At 42.5% G+C, this 25,921-nt stretch overlaps 1 protein-coding gene across 1 annotated transcript in view; it reads left to right on the forward strand.

Moving 5' to 3' along the window:
- Window positions 1-21,320, forward strand: part of LOC124595702 (juvenile hormone esterase-like) — a 171,863-nt gene extending 150,543 nt beyond the window's left edge. The window contains exons 9-10 of the mRNA XM_047134567.1: window positions 8,580-8,715; window positions 21,085-21,320. Coding sequence (XP_046990523.1) covers window positions 8,580-8,715; window positions 21,085-21,247 — 299 coding nt within the window. The 3' untranslated portion in view covers window positions 21,248-21,320. The remainder of the gene's footprint in view (window positions 1-8,579; window positions 8,716-21,084) is intronic.
- Window positions 21,321-25,921: the final 4,601 nt, after the last annotated feature.

A 25,921-nucleotide genomic window follows, 5' to 3' on the forward strand; every position in this document is an offset into this window, starting at 1 on the left:
CCAGGTTCGAATGCAGGTTTGTCTGTAATTTTCAACTTTCCCCAACGATTTAAATCAAAGCCCACCAGCAGTTGATGTCATTAACTCCTTTGTGCTTTGGTTCATAATGGCTGCGAGATGAAAATTGTATCTGTTCTTTTGGACATGTCCGAAAGAACAGACATCACATATACAGGTTGAACATTAATAAAACCGACAAACACCAGGGACGGATTCCTGCCTGGAAATGGAGGAAAGAAGGTCCTACGAACTTGGGTCTGGAAATGCATCGTTTGCTCGTTAGATGGCACCGACGAATGACATTTCCTCTGGCCACGTGTGGTGTGTTCTATGTTGTGTTGCAGGCTGTATTATTGACGCAGCATACTGTAGGCAGCAGAATGTCGGGAACAAGCCAAGATGGTGTTTGTGTACGGTCAATCAGATGGAAACGGTCTAGAGACAGCACGACTATACCAAAGACATAATACGACATTTCAAGCCCATTCTGGGCGTCTGTATAATCATGTATCTTTTCAGACAGACGAACGTGCAGGGAGGCGGCAGATTCAGCGTGCACCAGATTTGGAGGACCGGGTTCTATAGGATATTGATGCGAACCCTAGTAGAAGTGAAACGTCCAGAAAAATTAATGAATTACTGTGCTGATAAATCTCTTACATTATTTGATTTTCAAACAGCTGAGCAAAACTGAACGTACCCAGACATTTCGCTCTTTACCTATTCTGATCAACACTAAACTGACACACAATATTTTTAGCCCAACGCAATCTGACTTTCAATAATCCCTACAAAAGAATGGCCCTGACTAACATTAACCTATACCTTTCACAAATAAACTTACCTCACAAAAATCTTCGTTACTCGAACTACTGCAATACAGCGAGCGCCACTACGGCCAGCTAAATAAAAGATTCAAACTACTGAAGTCACTAACTACTGATAGGCATAGTTGGCAAATGAAAGATTTTGATAGAGAACAAACAATGTATATACCTTATTAGTGTTCAAAGGTCATTATATATATATATATATATATATATATATATATCAGTTCATGATATCCAATATTACAAATTTACTCTTTCTGATGGACACACGTCCAGATCGTCCGCTCTCAAAATTCCGCCATCTCTCTCCCCACATCCACCACTGCTGGCGGCTCACCTCCAACTGCGCAACGCTACGCGCTGTTAACATCCAGCTGCCCAACACTACAATGGCAGACAACAATGCAAACTAGTCACAGACTGCACACAGCACAGCCAGTCATTTTCATACAGAGCGCTACGTGGCGTTACCAATAAGAAAACCTAAACAGCCTACTTACACAAGCTTCAGGCAAGCTGCCCACCAATGTGAGCCAAAGTACGATTAAGTGTCCTGAATGACAACCACTACTACCTCCATGACCTGCTACGAGAGCAAGGATTATCGGCAGAGGTCAGAGGAACTTTCATTCGCCAGCGCCATCTACCGCGGCAACGATGCAGTTCTGGACACACGATCATACGACCTTTTTTCCTCGATTTCCAATCAGGAATCAGTCCCTGCAGTTTGTCGGTTTTATTAATGTTCGCTCTGTATAATATTCTTCTGCAATGAGTATTGCGATGACAGTGAAATTTCCGCACATTCTCGACCATGGTTGCAACGCTTACTAAAACAGCTGCCGCGGGTTCCTAGCGTGCGCCACGTCGATAAATGAGTTACGTTTCTGTGGGATGGGGGGTGTGGAGGGATGACTTACAGTACGAGTACGTATAAGCAGTTAACTTTTGGACTGGGACACTAATAAATTTAAACTAATAGTGTCAAAATAAATACGATTGGTTTCCACGTGGCATGACGGACCTCTCCCCTGTGAGCACGATTTACCTATCACAGAATCAGGAAGGTCGTTTTCTACATGGAAAGCCTTATAATTGTGAACTCAGAAACGTAAGGAGCATCACTTTAATGATGATATCATTGGGTATTCAAAGAGCTTCATAATCAACGGTGCATTCTACCGTACATAAGACATAATCTGAGAGGTAACTACTTAACTACAGCAATGACCCACAGGAATTATTTGCATGCCGGCTTTGGTTCTTTTTGCGATATGCAATTCAGGTTGCTTTGTGTTGCAAACAATGGCACCCGCAGAAAGGTCGGTTCCGTGTGAGTGAATTTTGAGAGCAATGCCAAAAGACTTACGATTTCTATTTTAAGTACCGTCCTTGGCGCCTCACGGATGCGCCGCGGTGCAGTATTTACCATTTTTTTTGTGCCTTCGATGAAGCAAATTGCATCGCCGAAGCAAACGAGCTATTTTTTCGTTTCTTTTGGATTTCATTGTGTTTAACCATAGCGCTGTTCATAACGACATTGAATACAGCTTACACGTAGATAGTTCTAGCCGTCTTTCAATCAACATTTCAGCACTGTTGGTTAGCGTTAAACTGATATGCATCAGAAACTAGCTGTAGACTCACTTTGGCGAGCCGGCCGCTGTGGTCGAGCAGTTCTAGGCCCTTCATTCCGAAACCACGCGGCTGCTACGGTCGCAGGTTCGAATCCTGCCTTGGGCATGGATGTTTGCGATGTCCTTAGGTTAGCTAGGTTTAAGTAGTTCTAAGTCTAGGAGACTGATGACCTCAGATGTTGAGCCTCATAGTGCTTAGAGCCATTTGAGCCATCACTTTGGCTAAAATTAGGTATTATTGTGAAAACATGAAATTTGTTTTTGGATTCAGACAATAAAGCATTTTTTAAAGAAATCACGATGTGCTGTGTGATTAGAAACACGTTGTTCTTTCGTACTGAGGACGCTATCGAAATGTTACTGCGGTTCTCACAGATGAGCTGCGACGGTGTGAGTAGACACTCCATTGTTGTCATTGCTGGATGACGCTCAGGAGCCAATTTCTGTTCAACTGCGCCCCATACGGTTAAATAAATTGTCTGCCTTTATCCTGTTGGACAAACACGTTACGTGCAATCTGTAGGATGTGATTTACGCGTCAATAATTTTGTCGAGAAAGTAATATAACCGTGATCAGAGCTGCTCAATCAGAATCTCTGAGCCCAGTCTCACAAGCAAACACAAAATACTGTTTGACGAAACTAAAGTTTTTGTCCCGGGCTCCTGCATAATGGGAACATGTAATTAATGAGGCTGTAGAAATCAGAATGTGTAACAGGAACTTCGATCGTGACAGCGGATATAATTTGAGTGGTGTATGAAAGCGAGCTGTCGATGCAGAGATATTCGTCGCAATGTTTACGCTACTACGGTAGCGGTAGCGCCACCAGCGCAGACGTTGACACCATCTGCGGCAGCGTTACGTAATTACGGACCAATCAGAAGTCGTTTATGGTCCATATAAGGTCACCACAGCAGCAGTTTGACCGTCAGTTGCTCCTGACAAAGACGATCGAGGTAATCGTCGAAAGCTTGAGGTTCTGCCCTGAGTTGACGAGATCAGAGAATGTTTTATACTACACGTGTAAGCTGATTGTTAAATGTCTAACTGTATGAGGCTGGCTTTCCTACTGAGTGCAAAGATAATCAGCAGTAGGTAGGAACGTGAAGTTGAACGCTATTTGTCCCTTGCGTACCTCTAGCGCCAGGGCTATTTATGAGACACTTTATATCTCCTCCTCCTCATTCTACTTACTACATTCAGTTTGCTCTGAGCTATGCACAGTTGGGGTACACAAAGGGGGCATCTAGGCGCCGTGCTTAACTTGCTCTGGATTTTTATTTCGCACGTATCGAGTAAAACCACTAGAAGTAAATGATTCATATCAAAATTGTTAGAAACCATTCAACAGCCAAGATTGCATAACATATATTTTTTAATTTAAGACTACCGGTTTCAAAAGCGTATGCTATCATCTTCAGCTCTTGAAGTCTTTTGTTGTGAAACATCTTCATTTGCGCTTACCATGTGAACATGTTTTACAAAAAAAGATTTTTTAAGATGAGTCCGCAGTGTGTTGAAACCGGTTGCCTTAAACAAAGAAAAAATATTTTATGCGGTCTTGACTGTTGAATGGTTTTTAACATTAAATCGATCGCCCTTCAGTTCTCTCAAAATAAGAAAATTAAATCCTCTACCTTGAAAGATTTTGCGAGGATTGAAGAGCGGCCACGAAGAAGACACCAGCAGCTGCAGGGAGAAGCCGCCACCAGCTACAGGCGACGTCACCGAGCCAGCAGTGCGTTCTGGTTGTTCCAGACACGTTCGCATTCCTTCTCACTCAGTTTACTCATACTTTTGCAGTAGCTGCGTTATACAATTCTGCATTAACTTGGCGCTGTTCACATGCAACAAGGAATTGGGCTGAGTAAGTCGGTTACAAGTTTTCAGGCTCTCATAATAATCCTTATTTTGATATTTAAGCTTTATGATTGCAACTCGCGATTTACCTCTAGTCACTTATTAGAACAGGCTTTATTAATAGTGAAAATAAATTTAGCAGTTGGTACGCCGATAATTAAATTTGGAAACGTGATATAGATTTACGCCAACTATTAAATGATTTACTTAAGATGTAATTTGTTTAGGGATTTCAACTCTCAAATGACAAAAAGGTCACTTTACAACCAATGGTTTATGTAACAGTTGATGCTGAGAGCTGAAGTTTTGAAATCATTCCAGTCATTGATAAATGGTTTGACTATGTTTAGAGTCAGTTCATATCAAATTTGTAATTTATTATACTGGAAGCTTCATGTCAGGTCATCGCCTCAAGAATTGTGACTGTTTGTACATCACGTTGTGGCAAGATGCGAAGCCCTTACACATTCTCTGTACAATACCCAACTCTCCCTGTGTGATTTCTACATTTTTGGAGCCCTAAAGAAAGACATTCGTGCCATCGATTTGCCTCGGACGAAACCGTGCATGTTTGGTAATCATAGTTCCGTAGGCAACTGCAAGCATTATTCCATGAAAGAACTGGTGGTCTTGTCTCAGGAGATAGACCTATTAACAGTTGTGACGATTACTTTTGAAATAATAAGGTGTTTGGTTAGTTTTTTCCCAACTATGTCGTTTTCATTTAACTGTACCTTATATAAGCGACGATCAAAACGTTTCCGTTCGAGGACGTCGCGGCAGCGCATCAGCAACGTAGCGCGATACGATGCAGGTATGTAAGCAGCGACATGTAGGCAAGGGATTAGTGCCGCATTCGTGTCATTCCGACGTGCGTACAGTGAATGCGGGAATGTGATTTACGGCGACGTAATTACCATGTGCGTCCAAACAGGACGGAGAACGAAGAACGTGTATAGGGCAGCACGTATGTCGAAAATCACCGTTGTGGACGGTTGTGGAATTGTGCGCCAAGGGGTGCTGCTGCTTCATGATAATGCAAATGTCGTAGATGTTATGGCAACTCAAGAGGGAGACACTGCAGCATCTGTTCGGTACTACTGTTCTCTCCCCATACGATTTCAGTCCTTCGGTCTCTTAGAAAAGTCTTGAAGGGTGGACGACTCCCGTCGGACGATGATTGCAGCTTGAGGGTACGGATTTCTTCACGCAGCAGGACACCGTGTTTTGCCAAGCGTGTATCTCCAACCTGGTGCGTAGGTGGGATAATTGCTTCATTGCTCAGGACGAATTTGCATGACTGGCGTGTCAATTCTGGACTATACAGCTTTCGAACGGGAACTTTTTGATCGCCCGTTAGTTTTTCCTTACCGTGACACTAGCCTGCAACGCCAGCAGGCGGCATCGAGTCTTGCGGTGGACAGTGGTCGTAGTGTTTTGCTCATAAGTATAAATTTCGTGTGAGTTATGGTGGCTGTTAAATTATTGCTGTTGTTGTGGCCTTCAGTACAAAGACTGGTTTGATGCTGCTCTGCATACCACTCTTTCCTGAGCAAGTCACTTCAACTCCGACTACGTACTGCAACCCTCATCCTTCTGAATCTGTTTACCGTATTCGTCTCTTTGTCTTCCCCTACAATTGTGACCCGCCACACTTCCCTTTAATACCAACTTGGTAATCCCTTGATGTTTCAGAATGTGTCCTATCAACCAATCCCTTCATTTAGTCAGGCTGTGCCACGAATTTTTTTGTCTCCCCAATTCTACTCAGTGCCTCTTCATTACTTACATGATCTACTCTTCTAATCTTCAGCATTCTCCCCTAGCACCACGTTCCAAAAGCTTCTATTCTCTTCTTGTCTATACTGTTTATCGTCCATGTTTTACTTCTGTAAATGGCTACACTCTAGACAAATATCTTCAGAAAAGACTTACTATCGCTCAACTCTATATCCGATGTTAACAAGTTTCTCTTCTTCAGAAACGCCTTTCTTACCATTGCCAGCCTACAATTTGTATCCTATGTACTTCGGCCGTCATCGTTATTTTGCTGCCCACATAGCAATACCTATCTATTACTTTTATGTCTCATTTCCTGAACTAATTCACTCAGCATTGCCTGATTTACTTATAATTCGACAACATTCCATTATCCTTGTCTTGCGTTTCGTTGATGTTCATCTTACAGCCTCCTTTCAAGACAATGTCCTTTCCGTTTAACTGCTCTTCCAAGCCTTTTGCTGTGTCTGACATAATTACAGTGTCATCGGCAAACCTCAAGGTTTTTATTTCTTCTCGCTGAACCTTAATTAGTATAAAAAATTTTCATTGGTTTCATTTACTGCTTGCTCAATATACAGATTGAATAATCTGCCGTCTGGTTTCTATACAAGTTGTAAATAGTCTTTCGCTCCCTCTATTTTACCCCTGCTACTTTCAGAATTTCAAAGAGCTTATTCCACTCATCATTGTCAAAAGCTTTCCCTATGTCTACAAAAGTTATAAACGTAGGTTTGCCTTTCTGCTAAGATAAGTCGTAGAGTCAGTATTACCTCGCGCTTACCTACATTTCTCTGAAATCCAATCTGATCTTCCCCGAGGTCCACTTCTACCACTTTTTGCATTTTTCGGTAAAGAATTCCTGTTAGTATTTTGCAACCATGACTTATTAAAGTGATAGTTCGGTAATTTTCACACCTTTCAGCAACTGAATTTAAACATCAGTCAGTCAACTGCAGTGAGAAACACCAGTTAAATTGCCTCACTGAACTTTCAGACAGTCCAGGCAGAAGTACTTTGGCAAAACGTTGTTGCACAGCGTAAAGGTAGTCAGTTGGCCTTTATTTTTTTTTATTTTTTTTTTTTTTTTGTTGGGTTTAAGGGTGCTCAACTGCTGAGGTCATTAGCGCCCAAGTTGGCCTTTAGCTTGACAGGCATGGACTGTAGGCGCCCCGGTGGTCCTGGTCGCCTACGGTGGACTGGAGGCCGGGCGGTGACCTCTCCAGTTGTCAGGATGCTAGGAAATGACTGTGGACGCGTCAGAAACGCCAAAGAAACATTATTAATTCATGACACCTTTATTCCTGGTGAGTAGAATGTGGCCCGCGTAACACAGGCTGGCTGAGCTTGGTAATATCAACAACCTTCCCCGAGTCCTCGCTGACTCGGAGCGATGACACCAGCTCCGAGCTGCACCAGTCTCACTAGCGCAGCGCCGCGTGCTGTGACATAGCGATGGAATGCCCTTACTTCAGCCGCGTGTGGCTGGCGGCGCCCGGCTGGCTGGCCAGCTCGGCGGCGGACAGCAGACCGCTGCGCGTAGGAGGCTCCGGGTTAGAGTCCCGGCGCTGTCGGCACGAGAGGCGTTCTCGTAGTGCGGAGTGTGCTCTATCCCACCCCGTTTTCTTCCCTGCTCCTCCTGGTGGCTCATCCGCGGCGGACGGGCGGAACGGGCTGCAGTCCCCCAGTGTCGTCGGCTCACCCGGTTGTGACGGCGGATGCACAGGGCCTAGGCCCCGCACGATCTCGACGACGGCTCACTGATGTGGTCAGCATTGGCGGCGAGTGAGTCTGCCGTGATGTCTGCTAATCCTGGGTTGATGATTGACAGCGGCAGCAGAGAGGACCAGAGCTGGTACTGTCCCCTCACGTGTGCTGCTGGATGGGCCACACGTACTGCAACATCTCCTTAATAAAGATTAACTTGTCGATCACCGAGCTGAGCGCTGTGCAGCGTCCCAGTACACATCTAACTGCAAGTCTAACTGCGAGTGCTTTGTTGCTGTCAAAGCTGACGTATTTAAAGGAAGCGCGAGCGACGTCCTGACGTCATGCTCGTTTGTAATGAACGCATTCGTTCCACTTATACCGCTGATTTCTCTGTCGTACTCGCCCCTTAGGTGTTCTTGTGACAGAGTTATGTGTTGTTACGGCAGACTTACGCGAAGTTGTGAAATGCAGTACAGCTGTCGCTATACCTCTGTCTTACATTCTACGAAAGTCTCCGTCTAACACAAACCCGCGTGCTAAGCAATGCTCCCTCGCATGTTGTGTGTAACCAGGCCACTGCCCCCTGCGTGACGACACATTCCGATACATGTGCAATCCTCTTGCCTCTTGGCTAACCAACTGCCTCTGGCTCTCGGTATAGGTAACGAAACTTTGACAATACTCCACGTTTCCAACTCTTTACTATTCTGCGACACTGCAGGACATAGTGGGCTGGAGCGCAGGTTATATCGGTGTTCGCAGGCGCTTGCCACGCGGACGACCTGGGCTACCTGTTCTCGATGCAGCTGCCTCTGCTGCCGGCGCCGGCGCCGTCATCGCTGGAGGGACTCACCATACAGCGCATGACCACCATGTGGACCAACTTCGCTAAGACTGGGTGAGTTATATTCATCGGTTTTCAGCTACTTTTGATGCTCTGAATGGCAGTGTTCTTGCGTTTTCGATTATTTCATTAACTCACCAAATCTTTCTCGCATGTAGGCTGGCTAGAAAGATTGACTGTGATGTGTGAGAATTGACATGGTAGCGTCCAACACTACTGATGCTGAATTTCTGGGGTCACATCTTTTTCAAGACATTGAGAACTATATTATGTGCTTGTAACTCTTGACGTTAGTTTTTCCTTCCCTGCCTTCAGATAAGCAATTTCCCACCTCCAGGGAATATCTCGTTTCACCATGTAGCTGTGTCGGACTTCTCGTCGTACTGCGCGTGCTTCTGCCGAAACTTGCTGCATGAATATACTGGGACAGGTGAAACAATTACAAACAAGAAAAAGTTACGGGAATTTTAATGTAATTTACATATTTTCTTCGACTCAAATGAAATTTGAGGAAGTCTTTCCATTATGGGAGCCTCTAATTCATAAATATGGATTGTCAGTGTCAGTAGACCAGTTACAAATGAGAAAATGAATTTAAAAATTATTAAAGAGATAGAAAAGTCCGCTTACTCCAATTGTAGCATTTCGAAACGGAACCGTAAGCTGGCAGCAGACAAAGTAACTACAGGAATCAAAGACAATAATTCGAATTTCAAATACATCCGAGCAGACACCGCATACATAAAGAAATTCAGTTTTTATCTCGGCATGAGAGCCCTTAGAAATTCGTCGCAGGGGCAGCATGGACCACAGCGCTTACCAGCGACGGCACGTAGACGGCCAGCTTCACATAGAGTCGACGCCAGACGTTAGACTTGCAAAACTACCGTAAGCTATCGTAGACTGTCAGAAGTAAGCGTAGCCTACGGTAGTTTCCCTTGTAGACTTGGTCAGTTAAGACCGTAGCCGCATTACCTGTACTTCAGGTGTGTTGCAGACCAGTCGGGCATTGCCTCGTTTCAACCACTCTGTTTGCGTTTGCGATCAGTGTCTTACTAGATTCCACTAGGAACCAACAGCGGGAAATCGTCTAGAAACTGAGTGAGGATCTATCAACGAGGCTCCAACACTTCGTCGAGCTTATATAACACATGTTTCTGTTACAAAAGAAGTCTTCGGCTCCCCGTTTTTCTCTTACCCATTCATTTACGTTTCTTGCCCTACAAATGCTACCTGTACTACTGGTAACCCTATCATTTACTACGTCATTTATGTACTGTTCCAAAACTATTCCGAGCCGTAGTTTTCGTGGAGCGCAACTCTACCAGGCATGCGTGGCCACAATTCTGACGTCCGTCGATATTATTCTCGCAACACGGAATTATTATTTGCAAGTCTGGCTCCAAAATAATGGAGGACAGAGTGTACAATTATCCAGCGGGGGAAGACTGCTGCGCCAACGTTCACGTTAACAAGGAACGAATAAGTCGGGAACGAGAAACGAATAAGATGTGACAGAGTAACGAATGAGGCGGATCGCGGTATCTCCGACCGTTTTATAACCTGGGTAATGTGCGCCCGTGGCTAAAATCGTAGTCCACATTGCCATATATGCAGAAAAGCTGCACTGATACATCTCTGTTGCGACTTTATGGTGGGGACGAGAAACTACTTAGTTGTAGGGTTGCCCTCTCCACGTGACTCCAGCATGAAGAGAAGTAGACGACCGTTTCTCTACGCAGCCGCATGGACCACGAACAAAATTTGAAAGGACACATCTTTTCCTAGTGGCAAATACGATATTGAGATTTTTAATAAAAGTGATTCATGGGCATCATATAATCATTCTGACACTACTGCCCGATAGACCACCGCGGCCGGCCAAATGCCATAATTCAGTAGGACTATGCCCACCTTGGTGAGGAAAGCCGAAATCATCTTCAAAGAGCGACAGATATCATTGCTTCTTTGCCTCCATGTTCGCCTGATGTGGGTGAACTGTGTTTGCTCGCGATCTTGTTAGTCATAATGAACCATCGGCCACTGTTGATTCTTTGAGGACTGGTGTAAAAACAGCATGAAGTGAAATTCTTTGTGAAAATATGCTGGCTATCTTTGATTCGATGTTACAAAATTTAGAGCTTGCAATTGCAGAATGTTTGAATTCTTGAACTCATAGAGCATATATAGTTCTGGAATCATAATAATTTATGTATCATCATGTAGCTAATTTGTGTTACAATATTCATTCCAGTCACGTGTTTTATCTTTGGTCTCGCAATTTCCACGCGAATGTTAGTTTAAAATAATCATGTAGGCAATTACGACCTTTCATCCAATCTCCCGTCCACGCGAAAGAGCTGTACTTCATCGTGGCAAGGGTTTTACAGTTGAAATTACAATCCAAAAAGATCCAAGTACAGATGACACTCTTCTTGTAGATTAGTAGGAGGTAGTTTTGGAATTGTGGAATGGCGTTGTAGCCATCCCAGACATGAGCGATAAGCTGACATGTGGATAATTTCTGGTGCTATATAGGGTGTTCAGAACAGTCTGAAAAGCTTGTAAGGGTGTTGCACGAGAAGTTGCGCTGAAAAAATAATTGCTAAGAGAAAAATTCGATACGTTTCACCGTTTCCGAGTTATTTAGCAAGTCATGTCGGCACACGCACAAATTCAAGTAGCCTGCTAGAGACATTGACCGACTTATCTCGCAATGGGGAAAAATGTATCAACAGTTATGGCGATCACTTTTGAATGAATAAAGAGTTCACTTACCTTTCTTCCATCTGTCTCGTTTTCATTTGACTGCCCTTTATAGTATCTAGATCCCAGCCGCCAGGTAATCTCAATCTGTCCCATACGAAAGACACTAAAATTATAGCTTTCCCTTCCTCGGTGCACTCTTTCGGGTGAATTATTATTTTGCATTCATGAATCAGTTACATACTTTTCGCGTCACGCCATGACCCTTTCACATGGCGTGGGAGTTCTCTTTCTGTTTCTTTTTTCTTCCTTTGTGCTTAGCAAAAGTCTCTCCAAATACAGAGAAAAGAGAGGAGAGGCAGACGCGTCATCGGGCAATAACGATCACATGAATCTTCTGCGTATCTGATTGTATCGGTTACGACAATAATCCGTCCAATTTCTATATAAAATGTTATCCTGTGAGGAACAGTACCCATTTTGCTGAAAAGTAGGATGGATTACCCTTGCAACCGGTTCAACCAGGTCAGACGATGGGTCAAATGAAGCGAAACCTTTTTTTTTTTTTTCAAGTTAAACCAATATAGATGGGTAATAAAAAAATCTGCTTTACAACAATTCATGGTTGTTCTCCCAGAACAAGTAATTTTTTTCAACTTCAAAACACTTTTTACTTATATATCGTGTGCATAAGAATTCTCTCCAATCCCTTTAACGCTTTGTTTTATATACAAATTGAAAAATACATTGCCTTCTCTCAGTAATTTTAACAGTGCTGAGTTGTAAAAGCATTGCCAGATGTCACCGTCACCCAACCGTCATCAAATTTTATAATAAAGGGAAAGGAAGAATTTATGCGTGTACTGTTTCATTTCGAACATTGCTGTTGAATTGTATCTCAACACTCATCTCACCTCGCGATTTTCTGGTTTCGAAACTACTGAGATGTTAAAATCTACTACCGACTCGTAGAAAGTTAAATGCTTGGTAGGATGTAGAGTGTTATTTTATAAGGATCTCTTTGCGATTAGAACATTATTTTCTAGGTTCTTCTGTTATTTGTAATGAATATCATACGACAGGCAACTTGACTTCCAGATCACGTCATTCACTGATAATGCATTTAGTAGTAACAAAGGTTGGTACGTGTGTAATTACGAAATTAAGTATGAATTATATGTTCTTCATACTGTAGTTATTATCTTCCTCTGGCCGAAAGTAAAACAAATAATAGGAAGAACATGTTTTTCAGTTTGCTGAATCATCACGTATCCACTCTGCTTAGGAAATAGCTTTCGTCTACGGTAACGCACATTTTACATATGTTAAATATTTCAGGAAAAGGAAAGAAGAAAAATTAGTGTTTACCTCTCGCTGACAACGAGATTACTTGAGACGGAGCGCACACACGGACTGCACAAGGACGAAACAGGAAGTCCCCTGTCGCCTTTATAAAACAACCTGACTGAAGTTCGATTTCTAAGAAGCTTATCAATCGTTGCATGCAAACTGAGACAATTAAGACGAGATGTTGGCCCGTGTAGAGCGAATTTGTAAGCTTCACCCGTAATATATTATCCTTCATCGATTACATAGCGTGTTCCACAGATGAACAAGATATTTAAAAAAATTAAAGACCAATACATTTCAAACGCCTGTGGCGTAGTAGTGCTTCCCCAGCATGCGTGTTACACTAGGCCATTCAACATCTTGTCAGGCTTACTGACCAAGTCTTTCACAGTACATCTGTATTGTCTTAGTGAGTGACAGCGATCGCAGTAACTAACACATAATTTTTGCCAGAACAATTGCAATGTCGCTCAGCCAAGGCACTGGAATCAGGTCAAAGGCAGGCCGACGTTGCGAAACGGCGCGATTTCCGGGTCCTTCAATGTCCTGTCAGCGTGGACGAAGTTCCAGTCCACTGTAAACATTCGTAAAAAACTAAACTCCTCCCGAACAGGCCATGAAGGCCCAACGGCGCCGACCAGCCGCCGTGTCATCATAAGCCCATAAGCGTCTCTGGATGCGGATATGGAGGGGCATGTGGTCAGCACATCGCTCTTCCGGCCGTATGTCAGTTTCCGAGACCGGAGCCGCTACTTCTCAATCAAGTAGCTCCGCAGTTTGCCTCATAAGGGCTGAGTGCACCCCGCTCGTAACCTCACTGGTTGCTCGAATACAAAGGCGCAACATAGCAGTCCACTCACTGTATACATTATTATTGACGAAAGCTCGTCGATGTACGAATTTTCCTGGCAGATTAAAACTGTGTGCCGGAGCGCGAATCGAACCTAGAACCTTTGCCTTTCGCAGGCTAGTGCTCTACCGACTAAGCTATCGTGTAAGTCTCAGAGCCCGCCCTCACAGCTTTACTTCCGCCCGGACCTAAGGGTCGTGAATCATACATGGATAGCACCAGCCCGCGAAAGGAAAAGGTCTCGCGTTCGAGCCTCGGTCCGGCACACGGTTTTAATCCGTCAGGAAGTTTAAATCAGTGCACACTCCGCTACAGACTGAAAATTCATTCTAGATGTCTGAGTACTTTCCACAAATGGTTTCATGCGGTCGACTTACAACCAGCTGTGGTCGTGATACGTAACACTTAAATAGCATCAGAAAAAAGCGTTCCAAATGTGATAGGCTCTATAATAACTTGGTCCTCAAGCATCGTCAATTAGTTTCGGCTATTTACTATGCTACACCTTTGTATGAAGTGGGGGATGTCTACTAAATAGCAGTCTCGTATGCTTGCTTTCAGTTTACGGTTCCACCATCTTTAGTTCTGGTTGTCGAATATAGATAGCGATACATAGCACTGATTCTCATATTTACAATAAACTTCACAGGTTGTATTGGAAGGAAGATTAAGGGTAACATTTCGCCGACGAAGAGGCCTTTAGGCACAAAACATGAGCGTAGACGGGGGAAGGAAATAGAGTGTGGCTTTTCAAAGGAACTATCCTTGTATTTGCCTCGAGCGATTTCTCATTAGTCGTTTCACTCATTGCTGAGTGTCGTGACGTCATGTCCTCATTCATTCTTACGTAGTTGATACTCCTGACAGGTGTCACCATCCCCAGCGATCTTCGGTCTTTCTTAATATGATGTGAAGAGGCAGGTTGGTAATCTTCTTCGCTTGATCCAACCATCTGTTTGCTGCTTTCCCACGTGGTCTTCTGCCTCAATTTTTCCCTACCCGATGGTCTTCTCTAAATTATCCCCTTCCCTTCTCAAGATGTGCCTAAGGAACGGAACGTATCTTTGGCTGACACGAGAGGATAACCTCTAGGCCAAGATTTATACTAATAACTTCCACTCTTGAGAACGGATTACCAACTTCTTCCTCACTTCCTGCTGTGAGTGTAGAACCATCTGCGAAGCATAAATTGTTAATTTTCCTGCCGCCAATTGGAGTCCCACAGCCCAGCCACCCAGCGCTTTCCTGATTACACACTCTGCATAGATATGTAGAGCTGAGGTGACAGTATGCAACATTATCTGACGCCATTTGTCACATCGAAAAATTTCTAGCATTCACCACCTACTTTTATGGTTGCGGTATGGCTATTATAAAGACCTTTTATCAAGGATACCAGATGTTTTGGAACCTCAGACTCGTTGAGCACATGCCACAACTTGTCCCACATAACACAATCAAAGGCCTTTTTATAATCTAGGTAGCAGATGCAGGCAGGGACACAGAACTCATAACATTTTCAATTATCTGCCTTAAATTCAAGACTGCCTCTCGAGTACCTTTACCTGACACGAAACCTGCTTGTTTTGCGGAAATCTGAGACTGCAGAAATTTTTCTAGGCTTTGATTTATTATATGCAGGAGGACTTTACCAGCATATGATATTATGCTATGGCCCTATAGTGGGACCAGTCCTTAACTGGTCCTTTTTTGTGCAAAGGAATTAGGACAGATGTAGTCAAGTCTTTAGGCCATTCACCCATTTTCCACACCTTATTGCATTTTAAATGTAGGGCATGCATGCCTTCCTCTCCCATCGTAGTGAGCATTTCTCTGGAAATGCCATCTATACCTGGGGATTTGTTGTTTTTCAGATGCTTGATGGCATTTTCGATTTCACTGTACAGAATATCAAGTTCTTTATTTGATTCCATACAAATATTCTCTTCTTCGATGTTGTTTCCTTTGCAATACAGTGTTTCACAGTGTTGTTTCCACCTAGCTATTGCTAATTGCTTGTCACTAATAACAGTGCCATCTATATCTTCTACCAACCACGAGTGCCGTTTGAACTCTCGGGTGATGCTGTTTATCTTCTTGAATAGGTCATGCGTTTCATTTAGTTTCTGATGCTGTTCTATGTCATCACAAATACTGGTGAGATATTGTGTCTTGTCAATACGACAGCTGCGCTTTATTTTGCGGCAAAGTTGTTTGTAAGCTTCTTCATCTTGAGCGGTTTGTATGCCACGTTTCTTTAGTGTGCTGCGTTCTTCGATGAGTAGTAGAGTATTTAAGGGTTTAAGGAAACCTAAATCAGGATGGCAAGATGGGGATTTTAAGCGCTATAATTCACCTGTACAACTGGAGACTAGAATGAAAGTTTCTCGCCAAATGGGACATGGAGTTTTCAGATTCTGGCATGGATACGGGCAACCCAAGAATTACTCTGGAATGCTTTTAATGGGAACTTTTTTTCCATGTGTTTATTCGTTAGCTTGGGAAACGCAGTGTGACTTTGTAGCAATAAGCATCCATAAGAAATAAATCAGTTGTACAACGAAGAGCTCAACTTGCCCAATAAAAACAAAAAACTCTCGACAAATGTTTCAGAAGACTGTGGAGAAACAAAGTCATAGATATATTTCTACTGTGAGACACGTTGGTGCACCTGAAGTAAGGAACTTCAACGGCTACTGGAACATCACTCACAATTTACACCAGGAGCCTAGGGGAAGACAGTCGAAGAGATTCATTGCTGTTCAATGCCTGGTTCAGTCCGGCCGGGCTGATGTCCCAGGAGGAATGGTCAAAATGTTCAAATGGCTCTGAGCACTATGGGACTTAACATCTGAGGTCATCAGGCCCCTAGACTTAGAACTACTTAAACCTAACTAACCTAAGGACATCACACACATCCGAGTCCGAGGCAGGATTCGAACCTGCGACCGTAGCAGTAACGTGGTTTCGGACTGAAGTGCATAGAACCTCTCGGCCACAACGGCCGGCGAGGAATAGTCAAAATTCAGAGATATGGCAGTAACGACCATTCGAAGCAAAATGTCTAGCAAGCATGGGCTCTAAAATGCATACCGTAAGACCTACAAGCGCTTATTCGTCTTCAATACCGTGAAACAAGGCTCTTCTACAGCACTGCCGAGCGAGGTGGCGCGGTGGTTAGCGCACTAGACTTTCGGGAGGACGACGGTTCAAACCCGTGTCCAGCCATCCAGATTTAGATTTTCCATGATCTCCCTACACTGCAACAAGCAAATGCCGGGATGGTTCCTTTGAAAGGGCACAGCCAATTTTATCCCCCTTCCTTGACACAATCTGAGGTTGTGCTCGAACTCTAATCACCTCGAAGTCGACGAGACGCTAAACCCAATTATCTTTCGTTCTTCTACAACAAGCTTTTTACTTTCCATGTTTAGAGAGGTTGTTCTTGTAAACATGGGCTCTAAAGTACATTTGTTAAGAGCTATGAGCACATGTTCATCTTCGCTACTGTGAGACATATCTCTTCTACTGAACAGCTCTCAAAGTATGCATTTTAGAGCCTATGAATACAAGTCTTTTTTTCCTTTTTCGTCCATATTATCACTTCTCAAAATACAGAAAGCTTAGAGGTCCCAAAACATGGAAAATATGAGGTTTCCGTTGAGCTGTTTAGCATAGCCCTGGGATGCTACTGATTATATGCCTGATGACGTACAGAGGTGGAATTCTCCCCATAAGAACATACAAATTTTTTTCAATGAAAAACAAGGTCACGGAACAGATAACTACTTATTAAATGAAAACTACTAGAGGTGGCTCAGTTAAGCATGAGAGTATGGGCACCGCCATCTCACACACATATCGATAACGGATCCATCAGACTATGAAAGGAAACAAATGCCACTATAAAAAGCCGATTTATTGCCAAAATAAATAAAAAATGTTTTACCAACTGAATCAAAAATACAAAAATTAATAAGGGGACAAGGGATTATAAATAGCCTTCGCACTGGCGGGTGGACTCATGAAACAGCGATATAAATCTGTGTCGTAAATATGCCTAACGATTATCTAAAAGGTTAATGAATTCAAGACAAGCCCCACATAAGTGTGGAAGAACGCCAGTACTCGTGCCCAACCGCATGGTAGATGCAACTAGCTGACAGTCTAAATTAGATCAGCAAAACGATATGCTGATTCACCTTTTTACTTCATACTCGCCTCGTCTCGATGGGTGTAAAGACGGCCCATGTTTATCACTCTAAAAATATGTGAAGGCGGATGGCGGCTGCAGTTGTGGCTGATAATTCCAAGTACAGCACAGCCTCTGTGTTCTGCTTTAAGCTGGAGACATCTAGCCCTGCTGCTCTCTGCAATAAGCTGTAGTAAGTATCTTCTATGGTGCCCTGAGGAGAAGCGTTCTCTTACTCTCCGCTATGCAATTAAGCTCGTTCTGCCAGCGTTGGAATCTCGCCAGCCAACTTCAGCAGACCTTGCGAGTTCCGACCAGCGATAATGAAATAAACAAGTTTAACACTTTCTTACTCTTACGGATTTTGTTCCGCTTAATCAGCGTGGTATATTCCCACCTTAGAGTGGGGAAGAAGACAGTGAATCTCCCCCACTACGAAACAGATTTCAAGTTACGGCCACTGTGAAGACGCCCACATACACATGCGTGGAAATTCTTCCCTGCTACCAAAATAGTTAATTTGAGAAAACTTGAGAACCTCCTACTAAAATTTGAACAAACGTTCCGGTTTGCTCATCTGGGCTTAACAGATCTTCCCTTGCTTTGTAGGCTCGTGTTCCCTCTAGTCTTTCAGATTTTTATCTCTGCTAAAAAGCACTCATTTCATCTCTCACGCAATGAAAATTTATGGCATGCTGTCCATCCTCATTCCATGCCCCTGCTGTGCTGGGCCAGCAAACCGCTCTCCCTTGCACTTTATCTGCCCAGGACTGGTTTTCAGCAGAAAACATCCTTACAATTTGTGTCATTCCTTAAAGTAAATCTTGTCTATTAACAACCAGCTTAAAACCTCAAGGCTGTCATAATTACAAGACTCCTTAAAGTATCAAGAGGAAAAGAGGTGCAAAGTTAATTAGAGATGCATTCATTGGCAGCTGTTATTACTGATGGCAGTTTTCTTGCAGCGTTAGAGATTTGACTTAATTTACTAGTGGGCTATGCACGTTGGAATAATAAACAGACTGCGTGACAATTTTTGGAAAAAGCTGTACATAAGGAAAGCAAAGAGACTGCAGTAGAAGAGACTTATTTCACAGCATCAAAGATGTAGAACTGATTTTAGAGCCTGTGTTTGAGGGACTTTGTTTTGCTTAGAATGATTGTTCCTGTCGTATTCCTGAATACGTCCATTCATCCTGTGACACTCTGTATGCACAACAGTGGACGCCTATGCATCTCCTATGTGCAGTGTGCAGTGTGCGGGCCGTGAGTTGCTCATCCCCAGTACACTGGCCCTGTACCGGCTGCTGATGAAAAGCACTAAACTACCCCAGTAACAGTCAGCCACTCCAATGTTCAATTTGTCTGAAAGTCATACCAAGGGAAACAGTCCAGAAATTGTCATTAATAGAATGGACATGTCATATATATATATATCTTCGTCTGTGAAGGAAAGATGGGATTCTTTTGTTTAAATTCTTCAGAGAAACATTTTAAGCAATTTTATGAGTGGTGTCCACTATCAATCTAGCTGTAGGCCAAACTGTTGACTTTAGAGGCGTACACATCTTTAAAACCCATAAAAACGAAATATACTATTCGAACCAGAGCATACTGTATTGGACGATCACCTTGATTTTGTGCATCTTTTGGCTGTTGAGTGATTTTCCTCTTAATATCCACTTATTTGATGGTCGTTTTAGACTCTTAATTTTCCCAGGATGCCAGACAAGAGGATTTTATCTCTCATTCACAGCTGGAAGAATCCCCTGCAGCAGTTTTTCATGCTGCCTTTCTTAAGTTAGGATGCATCATCACAATTTTTAATCTTTGGATTCAGTTTCCCTGTCTCAAAATTCCTCTATTTGCTCCTTGAAAATTTCCATTGCCCCTTCCTACGTTGAAGTGGTCTTAAAACCCTAATCTTCTTTTTCTTCAGTTGAAACTTATGTGTTGTACTACCAGAATTCTGTAGCTTTTAAGTAAGATTATTTGGAGCTTGAAGTCATCTTCGTCCGAATACATGGATATTGATACCTCTGTCTTGGATGTTCTTGTGGGTTTTTCCCGAAGTTACTAGGTTCGCGAATTGCTGTGAAAGGCCTTAACTATCTTTTTTGCGGTCATCGAATCACGATCTCTTCGTTGAGAGTGCCTGACTAAATCCTGTACGCTATGACATTCCTCTTATTAATCCTGTTGTACTTCCGGTTACGTTTCTCAGAAGGCTTTGTTTCACTTTCTTTCCAGTCAAGGAACTTACCATGTCGATGTTTGCCTGTTCGATTCTTAATTTGGGCTCGTAAAGTTCTATAAATTTGTGACTAAGTAGTTAGTATATTCGAATAGTATTGTTCCCCTCTCCATACGCATCGTTTAGAAACAGTTCGTAAGTGCTTCCGACTGATCTTTCCGTTTCCTCAAACTGCGCAACATTTTATTTCAATTTGTTTGCGCTAAGGAGTGTATCTGCTTTAGTAACTGCGATGAATTTTGTGTAGCGTACTTAGCGAAGTTGTTGTGTAGTGATGAATTTATTGTACCATTTAGCTTAGGAAGCCAATGTTCATGAATTGCGTTTGTTAATTCTAAACAAAACTCTAATGAGTGCTTAAAATCAATAAAAATATACTGAATAGTTGTGCCAGCTGCAAAAACGCAGTTCAGTTACACTACAATCGTTTTTATTTCCACAAACTGCCTCTGTTTTGGAGAATGGCTAAAATGATGGCAGTTATCACTGATAATTACTTACTGCGAATTGTTTGCATCATAAACAAAGGTAAAAGAAAACAATAATATGCTTATTCTATGCTTATTCTATTAATTATAATTTCAGAGTTCCTTTCCAGGATTTTAGAAACTACACTGAGATAAATGGAACGTTGGCAGGTACACATATACTTAGGTACGTTGGTGTATTTCGATATTAGGTACTGGTGCTGTTGTTCAGTTTAACACAGCAAGCATGAGGTGGCAGCATGTCGGATTGTTTGGTGTTGTTTTGAGTGGTGTCAGCGTGGCAGGAATGCACTTTCAGCAGTGACTATACACGATCGTCATCAGCTATTTTTCCATCGAGCATATAGACAAGGTTAAACTATAAAAGTAATACTTACCACATTTAAGCTCGTGGGTGAATCACGCCACGTTCGTTTTGCAAGTGATATCCCCATTTGTCGAACCCGCCTGAAGCGAACACGCTGTGACGTACGTCGCGTCAGAAAAAAATGTGAATCATTACTTTTAATGCAAACGCTGATAGTCCAAAAATTTCAGTCTGTCGCTTCCAGAAGCGTCGCCTGAGACGAGTTCTTCTCCACAGAGACCCGACCCCCCGAGCCGACGAGGGGGATGGCGGCGTAGCCGCCTCGTGGCTGCCTTACGACGCCACTTCGCAGAACTTCCTTCGCATCAGCCGGCAGCTCAGCCTGGAGCAACACCTGTGGGCCGATCGCCGTCACTTCTGGAGCAATCTCACCTGCTGAAAGCGTCACTCAGCCAGGTCACTCTTGTGGAGGCTACAGATTGACTGTAAAAATAATCTTTTGTGTCTCATGTTCTGAAATAAAATCGTTTGTATATAACGTAAACATGCCATTTCTGAAAATATGTATTTCCACATGTCCAGTCAGTCTGACTATTGCGTTTTTCTGAGAATATACCGACACTTTGATAGGAATTCAGATTCCCATTTGGTCATCCAAATACACGTTTTCTGCAGGTTTCCTGAGTCTACAGGGCAAGTTTGTGCTATAGTTACAGAATTGGACTCCTGTTTAGCAAGAGAGGGACTCAAATGCCTGTATGACCTTCCTGCTTTGTGTTTCCAACGATTAACGAGGGTCCGACCACACAGAGTATGTTCCCAAATATGGGAGTGGCTCGAAGCCTTTTTCAGTGAAGGAATCCAGTATGCTGTCCTTGAAGGTGATGGTTCATCAGAAACAAGAGTATCTTCAGGACTACCTCGGGGAAGTGAGATAAGACGCTCCAGATCTCTATATACATTAACGACTAACGTGTAGGGTGAGCAGAAATTTCTGATTTTTCACTTTTGACACTGTGCGCAGTATATGGGAAGATATAGTTGTTGACTGACTGCAGAAGGATACAGTAGGACTTAGAATTTCTACTTGATCTGCTGAATAGTAGTTTGATCTAAATGTAGAAAAATGTAAGGTAATGCAGATGAGTGGGAAAAAAGCCCTGCAATGTTTCCTGTAATGTTTGAATACAGTATTGGTGGTGTACTGTTTCACATAGTCACTTCTATTAAATATTTAGGCTTAATATGACAAGGCACATAGGCACGGAAAAAGCACATAAGGGCGGTAGCAAGGAAGGCGAATGGTCGATTTCGGTGCATTGGGAGTGTTTTAGGAAAGTGTAGCTCATCTATAAAGGAGACCCCGTATAGAACACTAGTGCGACACGTTCTTGAGTACTGCTCGACTGTTTGCGATCCTCATCAGGTCGAATTAAAACAAGACATCGAAGCAGTTCACAGCTGTGCTGCTACACTTGTTACCAATCCGTTCGACCAACATGCAAATATTATGCGGATGCTTCATAAACTGAAATGGTAATTCGCGGAGTGAAGACGACGTTCTTTTCGCGAAACACTGTAGAGAAAACAGAGAACCAACATTTGTTGCTGACTGCATAACGATTCCACTGCTGCAAACATACACTTCGCTTAAGGGCGGCAAGAGCCGAAATGAATACTGGTAAAAGGTACCTTCCGCGATACGCCATACAGTGGCTTGTAGGGCATGTAAGTAGATATAGGTTTCCCCACACGAAACGATAATGCTGAAGTGGCTATTTAAAGTTCCATTCCCCATCCATACGCCTTCCCAGCTAGTGTACTGCCTTTACGTATTACGACACAACGTTAAATTCTCAATTTCCTTCCATCCTTACTCCTGCGAAGCAACGGCTCTGCTGCAGTGGATACATCGGTTCCCGTCAGATCGCCGAAGTTAAACTCCGTCGGGCGTGGCCGGCACTTGGATGGGTGACCATCCGGGCCGTCATGCGTCGTTGCCATTTTTCGGGGCATCTACTCGAGCGAATAGTAGCGGCTTCGGTCAAAGAAAACCATCATAACGACCTGGAGAGCGGTGTGCTGATCACACGTCTTTCCTACCCGCATCCTCATTGAGGATGACACGGCGGTCGGATGGCTCCGATGGGCCACTTGTGGCCTGAAGACGGAGTGCTTAGTGCTTACCCCTGCGAAATTATTCTGATGAACATTTTCTCGATAAAAGAAATGGTGAGAGGCTACATGATAGAGATATTCGATAAAGTGTGCGGATGTTAGGTACGAATCGCATCTGAATCTTGAGGGGAGCTAACCAACAACTGCAATTAAAAGCGTCACCACTGACGAAGGCTCTACGGAGTAATTTGCTGTAGAATTCGTAAAAATTACAACCCTTAGGCGAATTACAGCCTACTGTCCAATGATCATTGCCGAAGAGGGTAGGGGTTTTAATTTTTGATATATTTTATTATTGTACAATTGCCGTTGATGGCAAATAATCTTCAGAAGATGAAGCGAGTTATATTTTACGGGTATAATCATAATCACGCAAGCAAAACGACGCTTAACAGAAACATGTACACAGTTATTTACATTTAAAACAGTATAAGTAGACTGCTTCTGCTGTTATAAATCACGACATATGCTATTAAATTAATTAATAAATCTTACACCTTGACGTAATAAGCTATAAATTACTTGAGACACGTTAGTTTTCCTGAAGTTACAATTTAGCATGTGGACTAATGTGACATTCCTCTAACACGATGGTTATGTACTCTTAATCATTTACATTGGGGAATTTACTAAGTGACCAAAAAGATTTTACGAGATTTTTCATCACCTGCCTCTTAAATTCTGATGTACTAGAGGGTAAGGCGCTTGATGTTCATTGAACATTTTTGTGCCCTCAAGTAACGTACTCGTTGCTGCTTAAGACCCTAGAGGTTCCTTCTCTTCTTTAATCACTACCCAAGACATGTTTGAATCTCATACTGCAGCCGTGATACGCACGATTTCTTTAATAGAGAGAGCTATTCTTATCGCCGAAACGCATTAGAGGCAAGGTAAACTCCGACTTTATTGTATCTGTGTTATTCGGAAGACTCAGCCGAATATGAAACCCATCAGTGACATTTCAACCCTTCTAAAGCTGCCCACGTCCACCGCTGGTAATGTGATTGTGAAGTGGAAACGCAAAGGAAATACCGCAACTAAACCAAAACGAAGCAGACCTCATGTACTGAAAGATGGGGCCATCGAGCGTTGAGGATGATTGTTGTAAAAAATCGCATGGGATCAGCTGAAGGCATCAGACGTGAGTTCCAGAGTGCTACCCGCAGTCCAGTTAGCACAATGACTGTGCTTAGGGAGTTAAGAAGAATGGGGTACAAAGGTCAAGCACTTCCTCATGAGCCACACATTTTTGTAGTCAATGCTAAGCGATGCTTGAGGGTGTGTAAAGAGCGACACCACGAGAATGAATGACTGGAAACGAATGATTTGGAGTGATGAAGAATATAGACATTCATAAATTTTCATTCATGAATTTAAGAACATAGACATTCATAAATTTTGCCTAGAACAGCATATGGAAGCATGTGCAACAGAATTAGAATTTCACAAAAAATCCTTCATAATATTAAGTGTATATCGAGCACCTGCAGGTAACTTTAATCTGTTTGTAAACCACCTTGAAGCTGTACTGGCCCATTTAACAACCAAAAACAAAGAAATAGTGGTTGCTGGTGATTTCAATGTAGATTTCCTTAAAGACCCTCCCAATAAGAACTTATTTGAATTAGTAACACTATCATTCAATTTAATTCCCACTGTAAAGTTCCCCACTAGGGTAGCCACTTGCTCACAAACAGCCATTGATAATATCTTTATAGAAAAGTCCAATGAACAAAATTATATTACAAAACCAATAGTCAATGGCCTCTCAGACCATGACATGCAGTTCCTTCGGTTAAATGTTAATACTGAACAAGATATAAAATCTGTTAAATCTGAGCTCAAGAGGGTAATCAGTAAGCCAAAAATTGATTATTTTAGGACACTCCTCATAGACATTCACTGGACTGATGTTTACAGTGCTCATGGCATGAATGAAAAATATAACATTTTTGCTAATAAAGTGCTTACCCTATTCGAACACTGCTTTCCCTCAAAACTTACCAAGGTTAGAGCAAAGTCTGCAAAGAAGCCATGGATTACTCGAGGAATAGGGGTATCTTGTAAAACAAAAAGAAAACTGTATCTGTCAATCCGAAACATTTCCAATGTTGATGCTATAGCACATTATAAGAAATACTGCAAAATATTAAAGACTGTAATACGGATGTCAAAGAAAATATATTACAAGGAAAAGATAGTCATATCAAATAACAAAATAAAGACAATATGGGATATAGTGAAGGAGGAGACCGGTAGAACCAGACATGAAGAGGAACAAATAGCATTAAGAGTAAATGATACATTGGTGACAGATGTGTATAGTGTTGCAGAACTTTTTAACAAACATTTTATAACTGTTACTGAAAAGATGGGGTTGTCAGGTTCGGTCGATGCTGCTATGGATTACCTTAGACCAGACATTTCAAGTAACTTCCATAATATGAATTTGACCCTCACTACCCCAACAGAAATAATGTCCATCATAAAATCTTTAAAATCAAAAATATCTAGTGGGTATGATGAAATATCAACAAAGTTAATTAAAGAATGTGATTCTGAGCTAAGTAACATATTAAGCTATCTGTGTAACCAGTCATTTATCAGTGGAATATTTCCTGAATGGCTGAAATATGCTGAAGTTAAGCCACTGTTTAAGAAGGGAGATAAAGAAATAGCATCAAATTTCCGCCCAATTTCACTGTTGCCAGCATTCTCAAAAATTTTCGAAAAAGTAATGTACAGTCGTCTTTACAACCATCTTATCTCAAATAACATACTGTCAAAGACACAGTTTGGATTTCTAAAAGGTTCTGATATTGAGAAGGCTATCTACACTTACAGTGAAAATGTGCTTAATTCATTAGACAAAAAATTGCAGGCAACTGGTATATTTTGTGATCTGTCAAAGGCATTTGACTGTGTAAATCACAAT

The sequence above is a fragment of the Schistocerca americana genome, chromosome 2, assembly GCF_021461395.2.
Source record: "Schistocerca americana isolate TAMUIC-IGC-003095 chromosome 2, iqSchAmer2.1, whole genome shotgun sequence".
NCBI lineage: Eukaryota > Metazoa > Arthropoda > Insecta > Orthoptera > Acrididae > Schistocerca > Schistocerca americana.